General features: G+C 40.2%; 1 protein-coding gene across 4 annotated transcripts in view; it reads left to right on the top strand.

The window, feature by feature from the left end:
- Positions 1-4,876: 4,876 nt before the first annotated feature.
- MYO1B (myosin IB) overlaps positions 4,877-24,929 on the top strand; it is a 130,887-nt gene continuing 110,834 nt past the window's right edge. For 3 of the 4 annotated variants that reach the window (XM_032210265.1, XM_032210272.1, XM_032210289.1), the window contains exons 1-2: positions 4,877-5,115; positions 24,783-24,926. In XM_032210265.1, the coding sequence (XP_032066156.1) occupies positions 24,792-24,926 (135 nt within the window). In that variant the 5' untranslated portion in view covers positions 4,877-5,115; positions 24,783-24,791. The remainder of the gene's footprint in view (positions 5,116-24,782; positions 24,927-24,929) is intronic. The other variant, XM_032210280.1, reaches the window with a different exon arrangement.

The raw sequence follows: 24,929 nt of genomic DNA, 5'->3' as shown, positions 1-24,929 counted from the left end.
TTGTCTGCAAATTTGATTATTTCTTCTTCTATCCTCTCCTCTAAGTCATTTATGAAGATGTTGAAGATTACTGGGCCTAAGATAGAACCTTGGGATTCCCCACTCCATGCTTCTCTCCATGTAGATATAGCTCCATCTACATGTTGATTGTGGTTGGTCAACTAGTTACAAATTCATCTGGTAGTGATGCTGTCTATTTTGCATTTTTCTGTCTTACCAAGAAGTAGGTTGTGATATTCTTTGTCAAATGACTTACTATTTATGCAGCATTTCGCTGGTCCACTAATGTAGTTACTTGCCAAAGAATGCAATAAGGTTTGTCTGGCATGATTTATTTTTGACAAAGCCATGTTAGTTTCTAGTAACAGTTTATTTACAATAATTTGCCTCAGTCATATGATACTGGGCAATGCACAAAATAAAAAAACAAACAAATTATACTACAATCAGTGCAACATACAAAAAAGTGAAAACAATTAAAATTTTGTGTATACAGCTTTTTATTTTCCCTACAGCACAATTAAGTACATTTTTATTCAGAATCAAGTTCACTTTCTCTCCATTGCATAATATGGCAGCCTTCATCTACCTTCTCCAACAGCATCTCTGGTTAAGGTTTTCGTCTTGTGAAAATAGAGCCAAGTTTAAATGTTTTTTTTAAACACAAATTTATACTCTTTGCCTCTAAAGTTGCTTCCAGAACAGAAAATGTTTTTAAAAGAAACACAATTCTGAATTTTCAAAAAGGCTTTCCTTGTGCAATCTGAAGGCACGAATCTTTTTCAAACCTTGTTGAAAAGGCTCTTCAGGTTGAACATGACAGAACTAGAATTGGCATGTTAATTTTTACATATTTTACTACATTTGTATCCCACCACACTCAACTCAGCTCTAAGTGGTTACTTCCATGCTAAGGTTAAAAACTTAAACTAAAGCTTCACAATGAAATAACAAACAAAAATAAAAGCTGCACTGAACAGGTTTAAAAAGCTTTCATGAAACTCCATGTTCAACTGCTTCCTGAAAGCACCAAGGAGTGTATCAATTTGAGGTAGTTTCATAGGACTGGTCTTGCCACAAAAAAACCAAAACAAAACAGGGCTTCATTGCTTTCGCTCTTTTATTTCCTGATGATGGGGCATCAGGAATATTTTCTCTAAATGATCTAATAGGGCAGGCCAGTGCAGATTGGAACAGACTATCTTATAGATACCTAGGTGCCAAGTCATCAAGGGTTTTACAGCAGAAATCAGCATTTTAAAGAGCTGGTGATTAGTGCTCTAATTAAATTGAAGAGTCATAAACTAATCCATCAGGGTGGATCCTCTAAGCCTAAAACACGTAACACATATACAGCCTAAATAGATCCTGATTTATAAGGAAATGTGACTGAACCCTAGGAAGTTTACTCTCTAGTCAAAATATGAGAGACTAACGCGTATTAAATTAAAGCTAATAGGACCTGCTTTCAAGTAAAGAAAAACTTTCTAAGATTAAGTTGTCAGTCAATCAGATTTAGCACAAAGGTAAAGTTTAATAGATTACCATTATTAATTATTGTATGACACAGTTTGGAGTAGTGGTTAAGGCACCAAGTTGCAAATCAGGAGACTGAGTTCTAGCCTACCTTAGGCACAAAGCCAGCTAGGTGACCTTGGGCCAGACACTCTCTTTCAGCCCTAAGAAGCAGACAAGGACAAACCACTTATGAAATATTGCTAAGAAAGTTATAGAACTAATTTAGACTGACCTGGAATCACATCCAAAAAAAATTGTTAATTATATGCAGTGGTAGATTATAGAACACCAGCTTACTGTTGCATATTTTGCAAAGGGTAACATTAAAAAGGTCATTTGTGTTTTGTATTTCAAATGGAAAAGACTCATGCACAACTTTGAAATCTGATTTTAAGTCACTTGTTCAAGTCAAATAATTTGTCTAGATTTTTTTTCGTATTCAGTCTTGAGAATTTTGCAAAGTGTAGACAGGATATTTCCCAACACAGTCCAAAAGGATTTCATTTCTTGAATATCCATCCATGACTTATTTAGATATCACTTTCTGATAATAATAATTTGGGAGAACTATGGCCGGAATGCATTTCTTATAGATTTCTTGAAATATTTGAATGACCTATGGGAAATCAGAAACAGAACACAGAATTGGCCCATTGTTCAGTTTTAAAATTGACACTTCTTAAATAAATTAGTTTCCAAGCTTTAAAGACTTGCTATTTTTAAGTTGCTTCTAGTAAAATTACATATATATTATAATACCTCTAGATCCCTGTCTATCATGAATCACTACAGCTAGAAGATTTGCTTTTATATTGTAAAAAATCTTATTTAAAAATAACGATAGAAAATCTTGCAATCTAAATTTATTTTAATAGAACTGCTGTAACAAGAGATATTAAAATAAAAAGGGATTTGTAATTAAAATCTTGGATTTCAACATCATGTTTTGCTACAATTTGCTTTCCTGTATTTTCTTGACTAAGCAACATTGGTTGGTTTAATTGGATGGCTTAATCTATAGGGTAGAAGCAGTTGAAAGCTTCCAAAAACCCTATGAAGTTTCCCTGATGCAGGCCAATATTTTAGCATAGGTAAAATCAAGTTCGTGTACTTTGGTAGTTTCCAGAATTCCCCGCTCCCAAGGCTTAGATTATGTCCTCAGTCAGTACAAAGTCTCATTCCTATATGCAGGGAAATTAGAATGGATCATGATTGCTTATAGCAACACTTCTTCATTAATATCTTTTCTATATGACCAAATCACTACCAAGTCATCACATGCAAAGCATGCAGACAGTTCTATATTATTTTTAGAAATAGCATGTTAGAAAAGGCATGGGTGGGTCCTGTTGTATGAGCCACGGTGGCGCAGTGGTTAGAATGCGGTACTGCAGCTACTTCTGCCAGCTGCCTGCAATTTGGCAGGCTCAAAGTTGATTCAGCCTTCCATCCTTCCGAGGTGGATAAAATGAGGATCTGGATTGTTGGGGGCAAGTATGCTGACTCTGTAAAACGATTTAGAGAGGGTTGTAAAACACTGTGAAGTTTTATATAAGTCTAAGAGCTATTGCTATTACTAATTTCTTATTGGAAGCCTTATTTCTTTATTATGTTCCAATGTTACATAATGTAATATAATTCATAATGCCATAAACATCAGATTGGAAAACAGAATGCAAACTATTGCTCTGATCCACCATCATCACTCTTCTTAAATTCCCACAGCACACTATATACAAAAATTAAAATGTTAGTATAATTCTCTTACTGTTTAATCACAATATAAGTAGAGTTCTTTGAGAATGTCAATTTGGTATAGTAGTTGAGGCAGCAGGTTAGAAACTGGATGGGAGTCAAGTGAGTTTTACTCCTTCCTAAAACCAGCAGGCCTTGACCCAGCCACTCTCTCTCAGCCCAAGTAACCTAGCAATGGCAAAACCACTTGCAAAAAAAAAAACCTGCTGAGAAAATTGCAGGGACTATACGTAAGGGACATACAAAACAGACATGTCATTTTTCACTTCTATATAGTTATTTCAATAAAACACTACAGAAATGCCAGTCTTCCTCCCAATGGAATCTAAAACAGTTTGAGAGGAAGAACCATCTTAAATAAAACGGTCAGAAAAAAAAAACCCTACTTATTCAAAACGGGCAATGAAAAAAAAATTGAAAAGAGGTTCCAAAGCCATAAAACGGATATTCTTATTCCATTCATCTACTTATGAAGCCCCAATGAATTGAGTAGGCAGCCTTTCGGAGGAAGCCTTACACCAGTGTTTCTCAACCTTGGCAACTTGAAGATGTCTGGACTTCAACTCCCAGAATTCCCCAGCCAGCATTCGCTGGCTGGGGAATTCTGGGAGTTGGAGTCCGGACATCTTCAAGTTGCCAAAATTGAGAAACACTGACTTAGCATGTTACTAACTTCACAACTGCAGTGATTCACTTAACAACTGTGGCCAAAAAGTTAATAAAAGGGGCAAAACTCACTTAACAACTGTCTTGCTCGGCAGTGCAAATTTTGGGCTCAATTGTAGTTGTAAGTTGGGGACTATCTGTAGGGAACACACGTTCTGCTTTTGAGCCCAGGAATGTGCAAAAATAGGGAATGAAAACTTTAAGCACTGTTCTTCCAGAGTCAGTCCTACCATGTAGTTGCAGGGAGTTAATCTTAGGCTGCAGATATGCTGTGACACAAGAGTTTGCTGATGAAGTCTTGACATACCAACATCTTGTGCAGGCAGTCAACTTACAATAGTTCATTTAGTGACCATTCAAAGTTACAATGGCCCTGAAAAATGTCAATTATGACCGTTTTTCAGAGTTACAACCTTTGCAGCATCCCCATGATTCTGGGAGTTGAAGTCCGGACATCTTCAAGTTGCCAAGGTTGAGAAACACTGCCTTACACGAATGATGGACCTCCTCACTCATGATCCCCAGGAAAGTCGCCTTGCAAGGCTGCATTTCCTTTTATTTTATGCACACTGAGAGCACATGCACCAAGGGCAAATTCCTTGTGTGTCCATTGTCCAATCACACTTGGCCAATAAAGAATTCTATTCTATTCTATTCTATTCTGTTCTGTTCCGAAAGGGCACGGAAAGTTCTTCAGAGCTAAGCCATTCGCCCGTCCACCCGGACGTCCCTCGCATCTCGCCCCCCGCCGTCCCGCATTAAAACTTTCGCGCGCTTGAACGGCAGCGGCTGCTTCAGGCCGCCGCTGGGGGTCGCTCGCCTCCCCTTCGCGCGGGCCTCGCCTGCCGCAGCGGAGGTGTGGAGCTAAGGCGGCGGCGGCGGCGCGGCCCCGCCCCCGAACCGGCCGACTCCCTACCGCGAGGTCATTACCACGCCCCCCCTGCTCCCGCGAGGCGGGGAGGGGCGTGGTCGCCCTTGCTGCAGGCTGAGTTCCTCGGGAACAGGCTGCTTTTCGGAGGAAAAAGCCGGACGGATTCCAACCTGAGGAGCGAGAGCGCTGGCTGGAGTTGGGCAGCCCCAGGAGCGGTCCCGCTTTTTCCCCCCACCCGCCCCCCCCGGTTGCTGGGGTCGAGAAGCGCATCTGGACGGAGGCGAGGATTGCCTGGAACGAGAAAGGTGCGGGGAGGCGCCGTCCCGAGTGGGGCTTTTGGGGTGCGGATGGTCTCGCGGGGATCCTTACCCTGCTTTTTCTGCGCTCCCTTCCTTCAGGTGGCTCCGATTGCTGGGCTGCCTGCTGGTGGCCAAAAGAGGGGCTGGGGGGAGAGGTGGGGACGGAGAGAGATGTATGGCGATGGGCACAGGGGGGGCTTTGGGGTGGGGACTGGGGGGATTTCAGGAAACCAGGGGTCGCAGAACGAAGATTTGGCGCCAGAAAGCTGGAGGGGGAGGAGGAGCAGGGACGATGTCTCGGAGCCTTCTGGGTTAAAGGTCTTGCTAAGAGGCAGCGCTAGCAAAGGAAGCAGAAAGCTGCAGTGATTTAGGTAGGGACTTTTGGAATAACGGGGGGGGGGTCGACTTTGGAGAAGACGGAAAGGAAGGGGGGGGTCTGTGGTGCATGGACGACAATTAAACCGGTTGCGGACAGGAAGCAAGGGATGGAGTGGCATGCAAACCTTTGCAGGGCTGAAGAGTGGGCTTCAGGAATGCAAGATGGGATCAGGGAGAGAGAATGGGAATAAAGAATTGGGGGCGAAAGAGGAGGGACAGGGGCTGAGTATACTGGGTTGGTAGGGAAGAGGTGGGTAGTGTGGATGTTGGAAGAGCAGGTGAGATCTGAAGGGACAATTTAAGAGTGCATTTCCAGAACGTTTAAGCGAAGCTGGAGAGGAAACGTGTTGCAATTATCTACATTTTTTTTTTCCGAGAGGAAGGTTGCAAGCTGTTTATGATTTTCTCCAGGGAAAGTTGGATTTGGATTACGGTAGTTCTCTGGTGTCCTTCTCTCGCCTGCCTGGTCTTTGTTTAGTCTCAAGGACTCTGTATGTTAGTGTGTGTGTGTGTGCATGTGTTCTGTCCTTTTGTGTGTGCCTGGTGCCTGCAGAGGGATTGAAACCAGATTCTAGGATTTCAGATTTCAGTTTGTTAAGCCCTGAAGCAACTTAGGGTGTGCTTCCAATTTTTGATCCTTAAGAGTTGCTTTGTTCAGGATATCTGTGCTTGATTGGGGATTTGTTTTAGTGAAATCCAGAGGTAACAATTTAGTTGCAACAAGTTTCTCTGTTAGCTGAGCTGCAACATGGCAGTGAATAAAGTTGCTGCTGCTGGCGGACTCTGTATTCTGCCTCTGTTTTTAACTGTGATTATCAACTTCTTTGCAAACAGAAACTCCATTCAGTAAATAGCTGTTCACAAGCCTATCCTTGAATGGGGGTGCAATTGTGACAAAAGACTTACCTGTTTTTCTCAGAAGTTCGAGCCTTTTCCTTAAGAAAGCAAATATATAATTTCTTCCTATTGCCTTCTTCATTGTATTCAGGTATACCCACACCTCTAAAGAGCAGCTTTTTCACATAACCCGCTAGGATAGGATCAGTTCTATTCATTATCTGAGAAAGGGTGGTTAGCCCAGATGTCTGTCAAAAAAGAATTGAGGGGTCCTTCTTCCTTAGTTGTTTAATATTTAACACTTGTCTCGTGAGATCATTTTTCTAGAGCTCTTTCATTCTCTTCCTTCCACAGAAGAATTTAAAAGATTAAGTCAGGCTTGCAATTAAGTCAGTACAACTTACTTGCCCATCTGTTCACACTTGTGTCCTCATTTAGTCCATTCTGCCTTCCTGTAAGAGAACCAACTACTCTTCATTTTAGAAAGATTTCCCTAAAGACTATTCTTTGTCTTTGTAAGAAGACTGCCAGATGATCTATAAGCAATTTGTTTATCAGTCATGTGTAGTAATCATGATCTCTGTTACCTCCTTTAAATTGTTTCTACTTGGAGCTCTGCCTGTTTTCTCTGTTTCATCCAGTTGGCATCTTTTTGTCTTCCATAACTTAGCGGAAATGCATGGATTGAAATCTCTTTCATCAGTATCTCAAGCTAGGAAAGTTGCGGACATCCCTGGGAAATGAATAAGGCAGTAATGAAACATTTCAGCTATATTTGTGACAAATTAGTAAAGGGGGGAAGATACAGAACAGGGAAAGTAAAGTAATCAAGAGAAGATTTATTATTTGTAAAGAGGATTTGTAGATGGGTCTTTGCTATTTATCTCATCACAACTGTAAGATGAGTTGGGCTGAGAAAGAGTGGCTGTCCAAATGCTATAAATCAGCAAGTTGTATCAATTTGAACTAGCATCTCATTGATCCAAGTCCAATACCGTAACAGCTTTAGAATGGGTCTCAAATTCATCTTCTTTCCTTTTGAGGATAACTCGTACATATTATAGATTAAGTAAGTTAGAAGTATGTGCCATTGAATTCAATAGAGCTTGTTCCTCTATAATTGTGCTGAAAATGACTGTTGAACGGATTGCAATACATTTTATCCTACATTTTGTATACTCTATGAAACGTGCCTATCCTTCAAACATTTATTGCTTAAAGAGTGATGACTAGTGTTTGCATATTAAGCTGTAGTGTGATAACATTTGGTTTAATATGGACTGAGATATTCTTGCAAAAACAGTACAAAAGAAATGTTAACTGTCCAGAGCTGTTAACTTTTAAATATTTTTCTTAGGGGTAAGAGCTACAGTAGGTGGGGATTGTACTATAAAGTTGTTATAAATAGATGGAGCTAAATTTTCCAGTTTGTTTTTTTAAAGCTTGTTAAGTACACACTGTGGATTACATAGTACATTTTATTTGCTTTCCCACCGTTCTTTGTTGACAAATAAATCTTCTGTTTATCACTATTGCAATATAAGTAGTGATACAAAAGGCTACAAAAATGTGCTTGAAAGCTGCAAGTTGCCTACCCTAATTTTAATGGAAAATGAATTGTGAAGTTATGTGTGAAATATTTGGTTTGTATAATTGGATTTGGGATGCGGTGGCTCACTGGCTAAGACGTTGACCTTGTCAATCAGAAGGTTGGCAGTTCAGCGTTTCGAATCCCTAGCGCCGCGTAATGGAGTGAGCTCCCATTACTTGTCTCAGCTTCTGCCAACCTAGCAGTTCAAAAGCATGTAAAAATGCAAGTAGAAAAATAGGGACCACTTAGCAATAGCAATAGCAGTTAGACTTATATACCTCTTCATTGGGCTTTCAGCCCTCTCTAAGCGGTTTACAGAGTCAGCATATCGCCCCCCACAGTCTGGGTCCTCATTTCACCCACCTCGGAAGGATGGAAGGCTGAGTCAACCTTGAGCCGGTGAGATTAGAACTGCTGAACTGCAGATAACAGTCAGCTGAAGTGGCCTGCAGTACTGCACCCTAGCCACTGCGCCACCTCGCCTCTCCCACTTTGGTGGGAAGGTAACAGCACTCCCTGTGCCTTTGGTGTTTAGTCATGCCGGCCACATGACCACGGATACATCTTCGGACAGCGCTGGCTCTTCAGTTTTGAAACAGAAATGAGCAACGCCCCTAGAGTCAGAAACGATTAGCACCTATGTGCAGGGGAGCCTTTACCTTTATCTGTTATTGGATTACCTAATGCAATTTGAGTAATTAGTTGCATTTGTAAAGAATAGTTGCCAAAACATATTAACTTATAGTTACATATGCATTAATATATAACCATCATTTTGTTCATTTTTGAGGTAAGCAACTTTAGACAAAGCAGAGCAAAAGTGTAAGGTTATAGTAACTCAGAAGGATTGAAGCATAAAATATCAGATCAGATAAGATGAGCCGGACCTTGATAGCCTTTTGTTAAGCATTGCATGTACTTCAGGTCCTAAGGGTCAGGAAGGAGGTGGTATGGCCTGTTGAGCTGTCTCGATTAATTGTTTCATTTGGGTGTATGCCAGGGGTGGGTTTCTCGCCCCGTTCCAACCGGTTCGGTTGGAACAGGGCCGGCGGCGTCCTCGTGCATGTGCGCAGTGCACGCATGCGTACTAGCGTCTGTGCAATGCTCCAGCTGCTCCTGGAGGATCGCGCAGGCACTGTATGCGTCCTGCACATGCGTGGAAGCACAGAACTCATCAAAACCGGGTAAGAAACGCGGGCGGGCGGGTGGACCCTTCGGCGTTCCCGGAAGTTACTTACTTCCGGGTTCACCGACCAACCGGTTCGCGGGGACTGCCGCGAACCGCCTGAAACCCACCCCTAGTGTAGGCTTAGTGACCATTGTAGATTTTTTTAAAAAATTGCACCATAAATCATACTAAATAACTCATATTTTTCTTATTTCTGCAAACCATTATTGTTCCATAGTTCTCATACACTGTTTTTGTTCCTTAAATTAATTACCTTTCTTTTTTTGAAGATCTCATCAATACTATCCAGCCACAATTTCAGTCTTCTTTTTTCTTGATTCATTCAATTTGCCTTTATATATTAGCTGTCTGATTTGATTCTCATTCATTTTCACCATTAGGTTCAGACTACTTCAGCGTCTTTTTTTTGTACTGGCCACTCATTGTTTAAATCAATTTAGATTAATTTACAGCCATTCATTCTTGATGCTATCTCTTTGTTTTACCATGCATATTTCTCAAATACCCCATTCCAATTACATTCAGTTTTATGTTTTTCCTGTTATAAATTAAGTCTCATTTTCATAAAATTAGTTGGCTGAATAAAAAGAACAATATCATTTTAATACAAAAATACTGTTTTCAAATTCCCAAATAACATATCTATTGCTACCACATGCTTTTAAGATACTTATCCATAAATACATTAAATAACCAAAGAATATTATATCTTATCAAATATCCTCTGCAAACTCCATGTAGTTGTCAGGAGGGGCATTTGGCCAGTAAATGCTTAGCTCCTTTCAGTTGCCCCAACTCTACCCCAAATAAAGGGATTACAGCCAACATGGCAAACCTATGGCACACGTACCAGAAGTGACACACAGAGCCATCTCTCTGGGCACACAAGCTGTTGCCCATTGCTCTTTTGGGTTCCAGCGCGCCGGCCAGCTGGTCTTCATGTGTGCATGAGAGCTGGAAACCAGAACAGCAGCCGCTGTGTACATGTGCACTGGCCACTTGGTCTTCTGTTTTCTGGCATGCATGCGCATGCAAAGATCAGCTGATCGTTGTGCATGCACATGCTGGAAACTGGAAGATCATCTTCTCGGTGCGCACATGCACAACCGAGCGGCTGCTCCTCTGGTTTCCAGCAGGCATGTGTGCACTCCCGTTCCAGCACTCGGTGCCGAAAAGGTTCGCCAACACTGGATTACAGGGTCATAAAAAGAAAAGAAAAAACCACATTCTTATTGTGTACTCTGAATGACATTGAAGCATTTATTAGGAATATCATTTATTCTTACCCTTGCTTTACAACCATTATTATGCCACTCTTGTCATATTCAGCACAACCTTCAATTCCATGCTTACCCACACAAAAAATTATCATTGAAGCCATTCACTTTATCAGATGCTTTCTCTAAATCAACAATCATATAGTAGATTGACTTTCTCACATTCATCCATTTCTCATTTACCTGCTAAATAGCAAAAATCAGGCCTACACATTCCCTACTTAGCAGAAAGTCTTACTCTACTTAGTGTGCAAATTTTGCTTTTTTGGCATTTTTCAAAACCTTGCAGTCAAAACATTACCCAACACTTTCCCAGACAAACTATTCTCTCTTAGTTTTCTGCATTAAGTTCTGCTACTTTTGTATAGGAGAATAATAGCACCATTCTTCCAATAACCAGGCAAAGTATAGTCTTCACATGCTTGTTAAGTTGCACAACCACCTTGTGAACAAAACGCTTCCATATTTTAACATTTCTACAATTACACTGTCTATACTTTTAGTCTTTCAATTGTCCATCCTTATAGGATAAATGATTTTCTTTTGACAAACACTTAGATATCTATTTCAATTCTAATTTTTGATTTGTCATTATCATTTCTATTCAAATCCTTGATGGACACCTTCTCAGTATTTTTTCACTTCAGTTTTTCTCAAATAATTTCACCCCTTTGTTTTTAATTTCATTCACTCAGCTGTAAGATCATTCTTACTCATTTTCACTCATGTCTTGCTTCTTTTAACCATTAGTTGCCTGTTTTCTGTACATTCTTTGCAATTGTCTTTCTATATGCAAGAAATAAAAAGATAGTTGCAAAAAGTGACTGTTGTCAGCAATTCATTCCAGTCACAGTATAATGGTAAGGATGCATAGATCTTACAAACTATACATTTCACAACTGATTGCCTTCACTGCTTATTTGTTTTATAGGAAAGAACAGTTAATACCCTTTAGCCTCAACTCCTGAAGATCAACTCCTCTAGATTAGCCTTCTGCTATGTTTTACTCTAAATATTATGGATTAATTTTTGTTCTGAGATAGTGACTATTCTTGAAAAGCTGTTTCTCCTGAAAGAAGGTAATGTACTTTTCTTAGTATCGTAGATTAGAATGAGACTTTTAGATTATCAAGGCCAATGCTTTGCTCAGTGTAGAAATATAAATTAAGCATTACTGTCCACCTTTCCCTAAAACATCCAAAAAGGGAACCATCTGTCCCAGTGATTGGAATATTGTCCAATGGGTTTTGTTTTTATGATTTTTTTCAAAAAAACAACAATAATCAGAATTTTATTTGTCCCTTAAACCCATTATCCCATACTCTACACACTGAAAGAGGGAGGTGGCGGGGGGAATCTTGTCTATCTTCTGTGCAATAACCTTTCATATATTGGAAGAGTGATATCTTATTTATTTGACAAATTTATATTGGCACTAAACTCCCCCAGAGGTGACTCTGAGCAGATTACAACATTAAAAACCCACAACACGAATACCCATACCTTTCCCCACTATGGCAGCAGCAACACAGTTATTATTTATTTCTTTCTATCATCTTTTCTCAAGGCTAAACATCTTCAATTTCTTATATGACTTACTTTCTAATTATCTGATCATCCTCATTGCATTTCACCAAATCTTCTCAAGTTTCTCTGAATCCTTCTTAGAGATGTTTGATATGTGATCTGAACTATAGCAGAATGCAACAATAATAATTATTATTACACACAGTTTCAAAACAATACTTCTGTTGATACAGGCCAAAATTGCATTTGACTTATCCAGCAGAAATGTCACACTAATGACTCAAATTTGATTTGTGGTTGACTACTGTTCCAAGATATTTTTCATAAACTATCTTGGAACAATAGTGCAGGCATCCTGCATTTGATTTTTGTTCCTAAGTTAAGAACTTTGCATTTGTCTTGGTGAAATTTCATCCTGTTGCTTTAATCTATTTTTGGGACCTATGTTCATTTTGAATTTTATTTCTGTCTTGTAGTGTTTTCACTGTCCTGTTCAGTTTTATATCATCTGCAAATTAAAAAAGTCCTTCAACCTCTTCTTTCAAATTGTTAGTAAAATATTAAAGAACACCCAATTTACCTTTTGACTTTTGAAAGCATGTTGTGAAACCATCTTTCAAAATGGGTAGGAATGGCTGTTATATAAGATTTATATAAAAAACAATTCTGGACATATGAGCACATTTCTAAATAAAACACCTGGCATCAATCTCCTTCCTTATGCGAACCCAGGGCATTTAAAAACAATAAAGGTGAAACTGGAATATGCTACATCCCCCCATCCACTCTTATAATTTTGTAAGTTTTGTAAGTTTAATTTTATTTATAGGCCGCCCAATCCCGAAGGACTCCGGGCGGCTTACAGAAGGGAAATAAAATAAAATAAAAATAAAATAAAATAAGACAAGTTAAAATGACACAGATGCATTCATTTCAGTCAGAGCTGGACCTCAACAATGAGGTCAACAGCCCCAGGCCTGCCGGAAAAGCCAGGTCTTGACAGCTTTTCTGAAGGCCATGAGAGTGGGTGAGGTCCAGATTTCTGGGGGTAGTTTGTTCCAAAGGGTCGGGGCAGCCACAGAGAAGGCTCTCCTCCGGGGAGCCGCCAGCCGACATTGTCTGGCTGATGGCATCTGAAGGAGGCCAACCCTGTGGGATCTTACGGGCCGCTGGGAGGAGTGTGGCAGTAGGCGGTCTCGCAGGTATGCTGGTCCTAAGCCATGTAGGGCTTTAAAGGTAATAACCAACACCTTGAATTGCATCCGGAGACCAATGGGTAGCCAGTGCAGCTCGCGGAGGATAGGTGTACCTAGGTACACCCAATATCGCTCGCACGGCTGCATTCTGGACTAGTTGCAGTCTCCGAACGCTTTTCAAGGGTAGCCCCATGTAGAGCACGTTGCAGTAATTGTTATAAACAATAGCATTTCAAGCATTCAATACTTGAATATTTTAAACCATTCAAAAGAGTATTCCATACACATACAGTGATCCTCGACTTACAACCATTCAGTTAGTGACTGAAAGTTCAATTGTCACTGAACTAAGTGACTTATATAGTGCCCGAATTTTGATCATATGACCATGGGAATGCTACAAAACTCAAAAGTGTGAAAACTGGCAAACTTGTCACTTTTTTTTTTTTTACTCATTTTTACACTTACGACTGTTGCAGCATCCCTATGGCTACATGATCACAATTTGGGCACTTGGCAACTGGCATGTATTTATGACCATTGTACTGATCCGGGGTCATATGATCACCATTTGTAACCTTCCCAGCCAGCTTCTGACAAGAAAAGTCAATGGGACAAGCTGGATTTACTTAACGACCGTGTGATTCATTTAAGAAATGCAGTGATTTGCTTAGCTGCAGCAAAAAAGTTCGTAAAAGGGGGCAAAACTGCCTTGCTTAGTAATGGAAATTTTGGGCTCAATTCTGGCCCATAAATCAAGGATTACCTGTACTTTTTTTTTGAAGTCAAGTTTTTTAAAATTTATATATAAGTATTTTGAATATAATGCGTTGTCCAGGCATTTCATTTTATAGCAGGAACACACACACCCCAGATATACTGATATAATAATAATAATAATAATAATAATAATAATAATACATGTAATAACTGTAACCATATTTATAATTATATTAGCTTATTTATGATCAGATTAATTCTATTACCGTGTTTCCCTGAAATTACAACATGTCCTGATAATAAGGCTATGCCACATTTTCTGGTGTGCAAAAATATAAGCCCTCCCCCACAAATAAGCCCCCTGGACTACCCCCCCCACCTCCGGCCAGGCAGAACGCTACTCACCAACCTAGCGGTATCCCAAAGGTGGCAAGCCACGGGAACCGGGAGGGAGGCAAAGGTGATCGCATTGCTTAGTGCCTTTGGGATACCACTAGGTTGGTGAGCGGCTCTGTGCCCAGCTGAAGAGAGGGGGTTGCTGGGTGGCTGCTCTCTTGCAAGCGGGCTCCCAAAGAGCCGGGCACAGCCTCATGGGCGAATGGCTGTGTTGCGCTGTTGCAGCAGCGCAGCACAGCAGCCATGAAGTGACCACACTCATGAGCAGCCACCTGGCAAACCCCCTTTCCAGCCGGGCACAGCGCCATTCACTGACCTAGGGGTATTGCCAAGCTGTGTGAGCACCTGTTCGCCACTGCCCAGCTCTCGCGGCTTAGCGCCTTCGAAATGGCAGTGAATGGCGCTCTGCACAGCTGGAGGGAGGTTGAGCGAGCAGCTGTTCTGCTCTTGCTCATGCGCCTGCCAGCCTCACGATGCCCTGCCCCAGCTCTCTCGGCAGAGCTAGGGCTTTTTCTGTGGCTTCCAAACCGAGTCTTCCAGCAGTGGCCACTTTGGGCGTATGCTCTATGGTTGTGGGCTAGCTGCCGGCAGAGTGTACAACCATACAACGTACGCCCAGAGCGGCCACTGCCGGAAGACTCGGTTTGGAAGCCACAGAAAAAGCCCTAGCTCTGCGGAGAGAGCTGGGGCAGGGCATCGTGAGGCTGGCAGGCGCATGAGCAAGAGCAGAACAGCCGCTCGCTCAACCTCCCTCCAGCTGTGCAGCGCGCCATTCACTGCCATTTTGAAGGCGCCAAGCCGCGGGAGCTGGGCAGTGGCGAACAGGCGCTCACGTGGCTTGGCGATACCCCTAGGTCAGTACCCGGCTGGAAAGGGGGTTTGCCGGGTAGCTGCTCATGAATGTGGTCACTTCATGGCTGCTGTGTTGCATTGCTGCGACAGCGCAACACAGCCATTCGCCCATGAGGCTGTGCCCGGCTCTTTGGGAGCCCGCTTGCAAGAGAGCAGACGCCCAGCAACCCCAAAACAATAAACCCTTCCCTCATAATAAGGCCCAAGCCATATTTTGTGTGTAAAAAGAAAATAATACCCTGTCTTATTTTGGGGAAAACATGGTAGCATACTTATAGTTATAAAGTAACATTCCTATTTTACTTACACATAGCAATGCTGTTTCTTCATCTAATTTCTACCTCTTATCTAACCATTGATAAAACCTTTCCACATTAAATAATACTCTATCTTTTTTATCTTTTAATTTCAATGTCAATCTATTCATCTCTGCACAATCCAGTATTTTTCGAATTATATTTTCATCTGGATTACCTGTACTCTGTGTCAATTCTAATTCTTTATTCTGGAAACATTTCTGTTATGGGCTACTGTGATGTTCCATCTTTTCTGTTTTTATAATTAAAATCAGAATGAAATAATTGATTTTGGGGGAAAGTTGAGATCCCGGAAATCATGATTTGTAGTAGCTGGCCCTTATTTCTAGTTGTACCTTTTAGGATGACTTCCCCAGGAAAGTGTATAGTTACAGTGATTCTAGGACAAATGCATAGTTAATCAGTTTTATGTTTCAAGTATTTTTTTGTACATGGTATTTTATCCTATTGTCTGAGAAGTTAAAATGGTCTATTTTTGTGTGCCAAGCCTAAGATAGTTATAATTTTATTATGACACATGCATCTTCTATGCAGTCTTTTTTATATATATAACTTCTCTATTATTGCTTAGTTAATTGTGTTTTAGGTTTTTTTTTTCAAAATAACAAACCCAGAGATATTAGAAGCTATTAAAGTTGCTGAATTAATATTTTAACAATGGCAGTGCCACTTTCATGCTTTTGCTTTGGATAACTTGTAGAGAATAAGCACTTAAATATTTCGAGGGAATGCTTCGTGATTCATTTAAACATTCTTCAAGTATTCATCTGAATTCTTGGAGGGCTTCACTCTAGGTAGGCAACAGAGTTATATCTTTAGCTCTGTTCACTATTCTTCTCTTCTCTGTGGCTGCTCCGACCCTCTGGAACGAACTCCCCGTGGAGATTCGAACCCTCACCACCCTCCAGGCCTTCCGCAAAGCCCTTAAAACCTGGCTGTTCCGACAGGCCTGGGGCTAAAGAGCTGTTGCCCCCGTCTCGAATAGTATGACTGTTGTGTGTTTTAAATTATGCAATTGTTATGCTTTGTTTTTTAAATTTTTTGTCTGTATCCCCCTTCCTTGGTTTGAGTTGTGAGCCGCCCTGAGTCCCCTTTGGGGGGAAAGGGCGGCATATAAATACAATAAACTGAACTGAACTGAAACTGAACTGCATATAGCTTGGCTATATTAAACTTTTTGTACTCACCTAGATTTAGGTAAGTATACACTCCTCTATGTAATCTGAGATCTAAATACACTCTTCCATATAATTTGAGCAAAGTATTGGATTGTATGGAGAACCATACTTTCATTCGATGCAAGCTGAGTACACTACCCTCTCAGAACATTCAGCACAACGGGTGGAGGTTGGGGGAGGGATAAAGGGGAACATTATTCTTTTCACAGATTAAAGCCCCTCAGATGTTCAGACCAAGCGGAAGAGAACTACTGTATTTTTCGGAGTATAAGATGCACAGAGTATAAGACGCACCTTTGGGGGAGCAAAACAAGAAAAAAACATTCTGCCTCTGCCATGATAAATCTGTCCTGTTGTATGAATATGTAGGGAAGAGGGTGGTGGATCTTTAACCGGGCATGCAGAAGGTGATGGATCTGAAACGAAGGTGTTCCAGGCGGCAGAGATAGCGGCAACTGCCTTATGTCTCTTGCCCAGCGCCCCCTTCGCTAAACGAGTCCTGACCTCCTGCTTCCCAGGGCCGCATCGGGAATCAGGCTCCAACTGAGGCAGCAAAGCGCAAGGTAGCATGTTTATGAGATGATAGCATCCAGGAGGACTGAAGTGCTGCGTCTCTATTGGGCCAGGCTTTCAGTGCCTACGGTAATAGGTAGGAAGATGGGGGGATCTTGGGAGTGGAGCCTTCGTTGCCAAGTCCCTCTTCTATCCCCATAAAAATCAACCCCACCCCCTCCAGTTAAATGTGCATAGGATGATAGGTTTGTTTTAAATGGATAAAAAGCTCGTTATCAAAATCCGAGTGGAAGTGAGGATCCCTGCTGCCTGGAACCACCCTAAAAGGCAATGCACAGAGGCTGAAGGATCGGTGGGTGGGCTGCATTTGCAGTAGAGGCGCATCCAGATTTTCACCTCTTTTTTTTGGGGGGGGGGTGGAAGGTGCGTCTTATACTCCAAAAATACGGTAATCCAAAATATTTTATTCCAATGTAGAAATAGCCCACTTCTCCTTTTGGGATTAAGTAGAGAGATGTACATTGGAAGACCTAAAGGGCCAATTAGGGACAGATCATCATGGAAAAAAATTGGACGATACAGTATGTTGTCACTAAGAGTTGACACTGACTTGACAGCACATAATCAGGGATATGTAGCAGTTTAAATTTTAAAAAGCTGCTTTGGAGCACACAGTGTTTCACACATAACCTTTCTCTGGAAGCCATAAAAAAACCCCAGCTGCTCTTTAGAGTTGCAAACAGATGCTTTGTGCATGCCCCTGCGAGTTCATGTATCCCTTGTGGGAATCAGATCTGAAGCACGACACAGCCCTAGGACTAAGTTGCTCTTTGCAATTAAGGATTCCTCATTTTTCATCTTGCACATAGTGCAGCTGTTCACGTAAAAATAACAAGAGATGTGAATCTTCTGAATCTTCTAACTGGACTAGCCATTTTGCTACAATCACAACAAGTCTTATGCAGTAGAGAGTTTTGGAGTCACTTTGGGAGATTCTTTTAAATAGTTTTAAAAGTCACCCATGGTAGCTGTGTAAAAATACCAGCTGCAGAGGTAGGGATAACAATGACATGGTTAACATAATGTGACATAACATAGCATGAATAACAATAACAAAACATACCTACTGACTTGAGATGTGGTGATACATGACTAGATAGTTCTGTAATGAGCTTCAGATAGCAGAAGCAAGTGGCAGATAGCTACCTATTTTTAAGATCAATAGGATCTTACACCTTTGTTTGCTAATCAACACATGCAAAAATGCTGAAGGAATTTGTGGAATTGTTAAGCCTGCATTTTTAAAGTCATTGACTAAGTCCTAGCTATCAGTCCAATCTCTCCCATAGACCGATTAGATCACACAGGTTAGGTCTCCTCCGGATTCCATCTGCCAGCCAATGTCGGCTGGCGACTCCCCGGGGGAGAGCCTTCTCTGTTGCAGCTCCAGCCCTCTGGAACGATCTCCCCGTGGAGATCCGGACCCTTACTACCCTCCCAGCCTTCCACAAAGCCGTTAAGTCCTGGCTGCTCCAGCAGGCCGGGGGGCTCTCGAAATATCCAGCCCCTCGGAAATTGTGACTGTTGTATATTTTAATATGTTGTTTGTGTATTATCCCCCCTCCCTTGTTTTATTGTAAGCCGCCCGGAGTCGTTCGGGAGTGGGCGGCATACAAATCAATAAAACTCTAAACTCTAAAGTCTCTAAACTCTGGAAGGAAAGTGAGATAAGAAATATCACTATGATCTTACTATATTCAGTTTATCATGCTGAAGTATTTACTTCATTTCTATCCACACGCCTATAACTATTTCCTTTAAATACTTTTTGCAGAGCCTAGTGATGGTATGAGTGTCATCAATTTGACTCTTATGCCATGTGGGATTGACTCATTAGTTCAAACATCTTGTGTTAGCTGCAGATAGTTGAATTTATCCCATTTTCAAGCATTCAGGAAACTTCTAAAATTGAAATTCCATCCATGATGGAATGATAAAATTGACTAGGAAAGAATGCTTTTGAGTCACAAATAGAATATTAAACAAGGGATATGAAATGCTACATTTCTGGTGGTCACTGAGAGTTTATCCTTGTACAGATTGATTTATGGCTAATTTCTGATGAGATTTTAACTGAACTTCCCAACTATCTCAGTTTTCCATTCTTAAATATTGATCTTTTGGCACTTTTGGCAGTGAGTGATTTTATCTTATTAATAAAGGAGAGCCAGGTTGGTGTGGTGATTAAGGCTAGAAACCAGACATTATGAGTTCTAGTCCTGCCTTGGGCACAAAACTAGTTGAGTAAATTTGGGGCAATCCCTCTCAGCCCCAGGAAGAAGGAGGTGAAGGCAAATCTGAGAAACATTGCCAAGAAAACTCCATGGACTTATCCAGGTAGTCTCCAAGAATCAGATACCATTGAACAGAAGAGAAAAAACAACAACAACAAAAAGAGGAATTTAATCCTCTACCAGTCTGCTCATTCATTGCACATAATTCCTGATTACTGAATCTATGATTAGCAGGTGAGCTGTTTAAATGAGACTGTCTTTGAAACAAAAAAGTACATTTTCCCCATATAATGTGAAGAAAAGGGAAAGAAGAGATTTACAGAAATCAACTACAAATGACTTACTCTCATTCTAGATTGCAGTTGTCATAGCCTAATTTCTCTATATCATTTCTCCTTCTGAATACAATGTCCTTTACTAAGGAGCTTTTTTATTTCTCAAAATTGTTCTGATGATTAAGGCATTTGGAAACCAGCCAAGCAAAACCCTTCTTGACCATAAGAACTATACTTTCCTGTAAAAGAGCCTAAGCTAAGAATTGTTTGATATTGTAAAGATAAAATTATAAAGTAATATGAAATGGATGTCAGTTATTTCTTTTTCTTATAAACATAGTAGAAGTAGTATTGCTTTTAATAGTACAACATTGCGCTGGTCTTTGACCGTAATAAAGACTTGAGTTGATTTGAATATGTACCATTTTTTGTTTGCTTATTTGGGAAGGGTAGTAAAATACTCAGGGAACAGGTGTCAGCTAATTCTGAATTTTAAATAATAATCATATGGCTTCATTATAAATACAAACTATCCTTGTGAATTTAGTATATCGTGTGATCATTTTAGTTCAGTTAATCATGGATTGATGAGTGATGAAAAAGCCTTTATATATTTCATGGCTGAATTTTGCAAACCATGCTGTTACTCTAACCTGGTTTAATTTTGGGATTAGCCACTTGTTAGATTGGGTAATGGAAAGGCACACTGAGGCTAAAGGCAACAACAGCTCTTTATTGTAACAAAACAACTATGTAAAATCCAGCGAAGGTTGAGTCTGACAGCAGCCATTTTATAGGGGGCTGTCAGACCCTTCAACCAATGAGATTAAGCCTCTGTTCCCGCCGGAACAGAGGACCTTGGTGGAAACCACTATAACTGTAGCTAGTATCTAACACCACTGTTTGTAATCCAGTGTATCATACATGCACAGGTAGGGATTGATTAGCAAAATTGCTCAAGTGTCTGTGTACTTGAGCAATTTGATAATTGCTGGATAATTGTTACATATTTCCAGTGTTTCTCAATGTTGGCAACTTTAAGATATGTGGAACTCAACTCCTAGAATTCTGGGACATACCAATAAGAAATACTGATTTTGAGATGTTTTAATAAGCCGTAGGAATAAAATAGATATTACAGTCGGTGAACATTATAGATTGATTGTATGCTGTGATGTTTGCTGGGTATTATTTTCATCTGAAATAATACGGGAAGGGCAGAAAGAGCTTTTATTAATTTTTCAAATCATCATTTCAACTATCTATTGAAACAAAAATCTCAGTATTGAATATTGTATTATCTTGTAGTAATGCGATCTAGCCTAAAAAACACTGTAATTTAATGGTACAGATTGGCTGAAACGTCATAACTGATGTTCAGCTCCTGTCTTTTCAGTCCTCGTCTTACAAGTCATGTTAAAATTTGACATCTAAAACTACGTGTAAGAAATAGAACATATCTATCTTACCTTAAGGGTTGGATGAACAGCCTTATTTTCAAGGCTTTCCAGAACACCATCAGAGCAAGAATCACATAGATCTGGGGAGGGGGAAATCTCATTCCAGAGACCATATGTATTTCTCTTCTGCAACAGGAATGCAAATGCAACCTTTGAAGTGCAGATCAAAATCTAGATTGCCATTTAGCTTTAATCTTAAAATGGTGTAATTTAAACTTTTCTATCTCACAGTATCCTAAGAGGATAGAACAGAGCTGAAGAGCTCAAACCTTGTGGTGATTCTTGTTTAAATGTAAGACTAAAAAAAGCCCTACAGAAATCATCAAATGAAGAGAATTGAAATTTTGTACTTTTTGGGGGGTACGCTTAATGGAATAAGCTCCCGTTACTTGTCCCAGCTTCTGCCAATCTAGAACCACCTTTGGTGGGAAGGTAACAGCGTTCCATGCGCCTTCGGCGTTTAGTCATGCTGGCCACATGACCATGAAGATGTCACAGCACTGGCTCTTTGGCTTTGAAATGGAGATGAGCACCATCCCCTAGAGTTGGGAATGACTAGCACATATGTGCAAGGGAAGCCTTCACCTTTTACTTTTAATATCTGCAGACATTAGTATTATATCCTATGAAAATGGTTTTCACACTCACTCAGTAGAAGATAAAGCTGGGAGAAAGATTTTTATCTGATGATTCGTATCCACTAAAAGGCTGAATCTGCTTTAAATTAGCATTCTGAAGGCGTTCCTCAACACCTTTATTCAACATTCCTGAATGTTGATGGCTATGGGTCTGTTTTTGTTTTGGTTTGCATTTGAATAAGAACTGTTCCACTATGAGACTGAATTAGTTTAATGGGGTTTAAAGAAAAGCAGCTCACGTGTATTGATCTGATTGATCTTCTTATTTTAGGTTAGTTTTTCTTCCACCAGCTTAAGGAAATCCTTGCAACCCTTTGTTCTGGTCTGAACATTGCCACACAGATGCTGTGGTAACTCCTGAATTTTTTAAAGGCAAATTCAAAGAAACCCACATTTGCCTTAAAAAAGTTGTATGCCTGCAACATTTTTCCTAGCAGTTCAAAATATTCTTCTGTAAAGACTGAAGCCATCTGGCCATGTGATTTAACTGGGCTCATCCAGTGACATGAAATATTTTTTGCAAAGAGGAGGAGGAAGGACCCTTTGATCTACCAGAACATGAAAAGTTCAATAGCCAAAATGACTACCTACTGCAGTGTTAATATAAAAAACATGCACATGGATTTGTAGAGCCTTAGAATTAATAGGAATCCATAAGGGCATTGAAGTTTTATTATTGCAGAAATCTAGGCTAAACAGTTCCCAAGACATAGCTATCTTGTCTGACTTGAACACATCTAATGTTGGGAAGTTTTTTTTCCTCCTAATATTCAATTGGAATCCATCATTCTGTGTCCTGCACTCAAACAACAGAGAACATAATTGGAAATTCTATATCATTTTCTTTCAGGTATCATGTTTATAAACAATTTAATTTTTTGATCATCTATATTGCCCTTTTCTAATAAAATTTCAGTTTCTCTGAATCTTTTTTAAAATATGCTGTTTCGTATTGATCACATTACTTGAGATGGTGTCCGACCAAAGTAGAATAAAATGGAACTATGTTGTAGTGAAACCACAATTTAATGGAGCATAATGCAGGGGATTTGAATGCAGGGGATCACATTTCTGCTGCTGTTTGTATCTTTGTCATCATAATAGCCTCCCTTTTATGGAGCTTATAGCCCACATTGACTCACCTTGATGAAAAAATATTGACACAACCTATAACCATGTTGTGGTTGGAAATAAGTAACTTTCCTTATGGTGACTTTATAGGCAAGTACTAACCATGCTATCCTGTCAAGCACAGCCTCTTTCAATTGTTGGATGTTCAACTTTGCACCAGATTTGGTGTTTGATAATTAAAACAGTGAACGGTTGAATGTCCATTATAATCTTATTTTTCTACGGCCATAGTAAATAAGGTTATAATGGACATTCAACCGTTCACTGTTTTAATTATCTCTTGTGGGCAAGAAGAGTCCAATTTAAGACCAGCCTTTGGTTTTAGATTTGTATTTCCTAGAGCCATGATGGTGAACCTATGGCAGGTGTGCCACAGGTACCATGCCTCAGCTCAGCTCCATTTCACATGCATGTGTACCTCCTACTGGCAACTGATTTTTGGGTCTCTGCCAAGCATGTGCGGGGGCTGGGTGCATGTGGGAGATGTGCATCTGGGAAGCGCCCCCCCCCCCAAGCCCATTTTTGGTCTCAGGAGGCTGCAGGGAGGCCTGGTAGATCCAAAATGGAGTGCAGGGCTATGTGCGGTGCATGTAGCTTGGCATTCAAGGCTGAGTGTGGGAATGGGTACAACATTAATTGCTGTGTTTCTAATGTATTGTAAGATAGGATTTTATTGAAGAACAGCATCCCAAAAAACATATAATGTTCTCATTACCAGGAAGCACAGTTTGTAAAAATGCAAATTTAGGAGAAAAATATGAAACATATATTGCTGGCTTGCATATTCTTTGCGTATATGTGGCTTTTAGTACTCAATGCAAATCTATTTAGTGTATCATTAACAGAAACCAACAAGACATAGAGCTCAAAATATTTTATCCTGATCCGAGCAAATGTGTGTTGGGGGAACACATTTATCTCATTTTGCATTTACTAATTATAGGTTGAATTTAAAGTAAGTTACTTTTATTTTTTCTGAGCGTATAGATGAAAATTCTGAAATGACTCCTGTGCTATTCCATAATATGTCAGTGCTGTATATTTTTCTTTGCTGTTCAAACTCCGAAAAATATGGTAGTCTTCAAGAAAATAACCATGGGTTATTTTGCTAAGATGTTATGTAGGGTCTAAACTTTGTGAGCAAATTGTGTAAGTCTTATTTAATGATGGTCCTTTTTCAGAGATCCTAGGTCAGCTCTTCAAAGCTACTTGTTATTATGCTGACTTTCCTTATGAGACATATTGTAATTTTTGCAACCAATAATTTATAGAAGTAAGAATATCAAAAATTTAATAGTTCTTTGAGCTTTCGTGAACAGCTTTTTCACAACTTCCATATAGTAAAATCATACAGTGGAAATAGTTATTTTCTGACTTTGAAAGGTATCCACATCCATCTTAAAGATAAAGGTAAAGGTTCCCCTTGCACATATGCGCTAGTCGTTCCTGACTCTAGGGGGTGGTGCTCATCTCTGTTTCAAAGCTGAAGAGCCAGCGCTGTCCAAAGACATCTTCGTGGTCATGTGGCCACCATGACTAAACACTGAAGGCGCATGGAACACTTTTACCTTCCCACCAAAGGTGGTCCCTATTTTTCTACTTGCGTTTTTATATGCTTTCGAACTGCTAGGTTGGCAGAAGCTGGGACAAGTAACGGGAGCTCACTCCATTACATGGCTCTAGGGATTTGAACTGCTGAATTGCCAACCTTCTGATCAACAAACTCAGCATCTTAGCCACTGAGCCACTGCGTCCTTCTTACCATAATTCATCTTACCATACGCAATATTTTTTCCAAATGCTTTTTTCATGTTTTGCTGTGTGCTAGAAATATTCATTGCAGGTCTTCATTCCTCCAGTGTGTTAATTTAAATATTATATTTTTTTCCTCTTTTTTCCTGTAGTAAAGAAAAATGGCAAAAATGGAGGTGAAGACATCTCTTCTTGACAATATGATTGGGGTTGGAGATATGGTTCTTCTGGAGCCCCTTACTGAGGAAACCTTTATCAGCAATCTCAAACAACGCTTTGATCACAATGAAATATATGTA

The sequence above is a fragment of the Thamnophis elegans genome, chromosome 1 (assembly GCF_009769535.1).
Source record: "Thamnophis elegans isolate rThaEle1 chromosome 1, rThaEle1.pri, whole genome shotgun sequence".
Lineage (NCBI taxonomy): Eukaryota > Metazoa > Chordata > Lepidosauria > Squamata > Colubridae > Thamnophis > Thamnophis elegans.
This window is presented reverse-complemented; position numbering and strand designations above follow the sequence as displayed.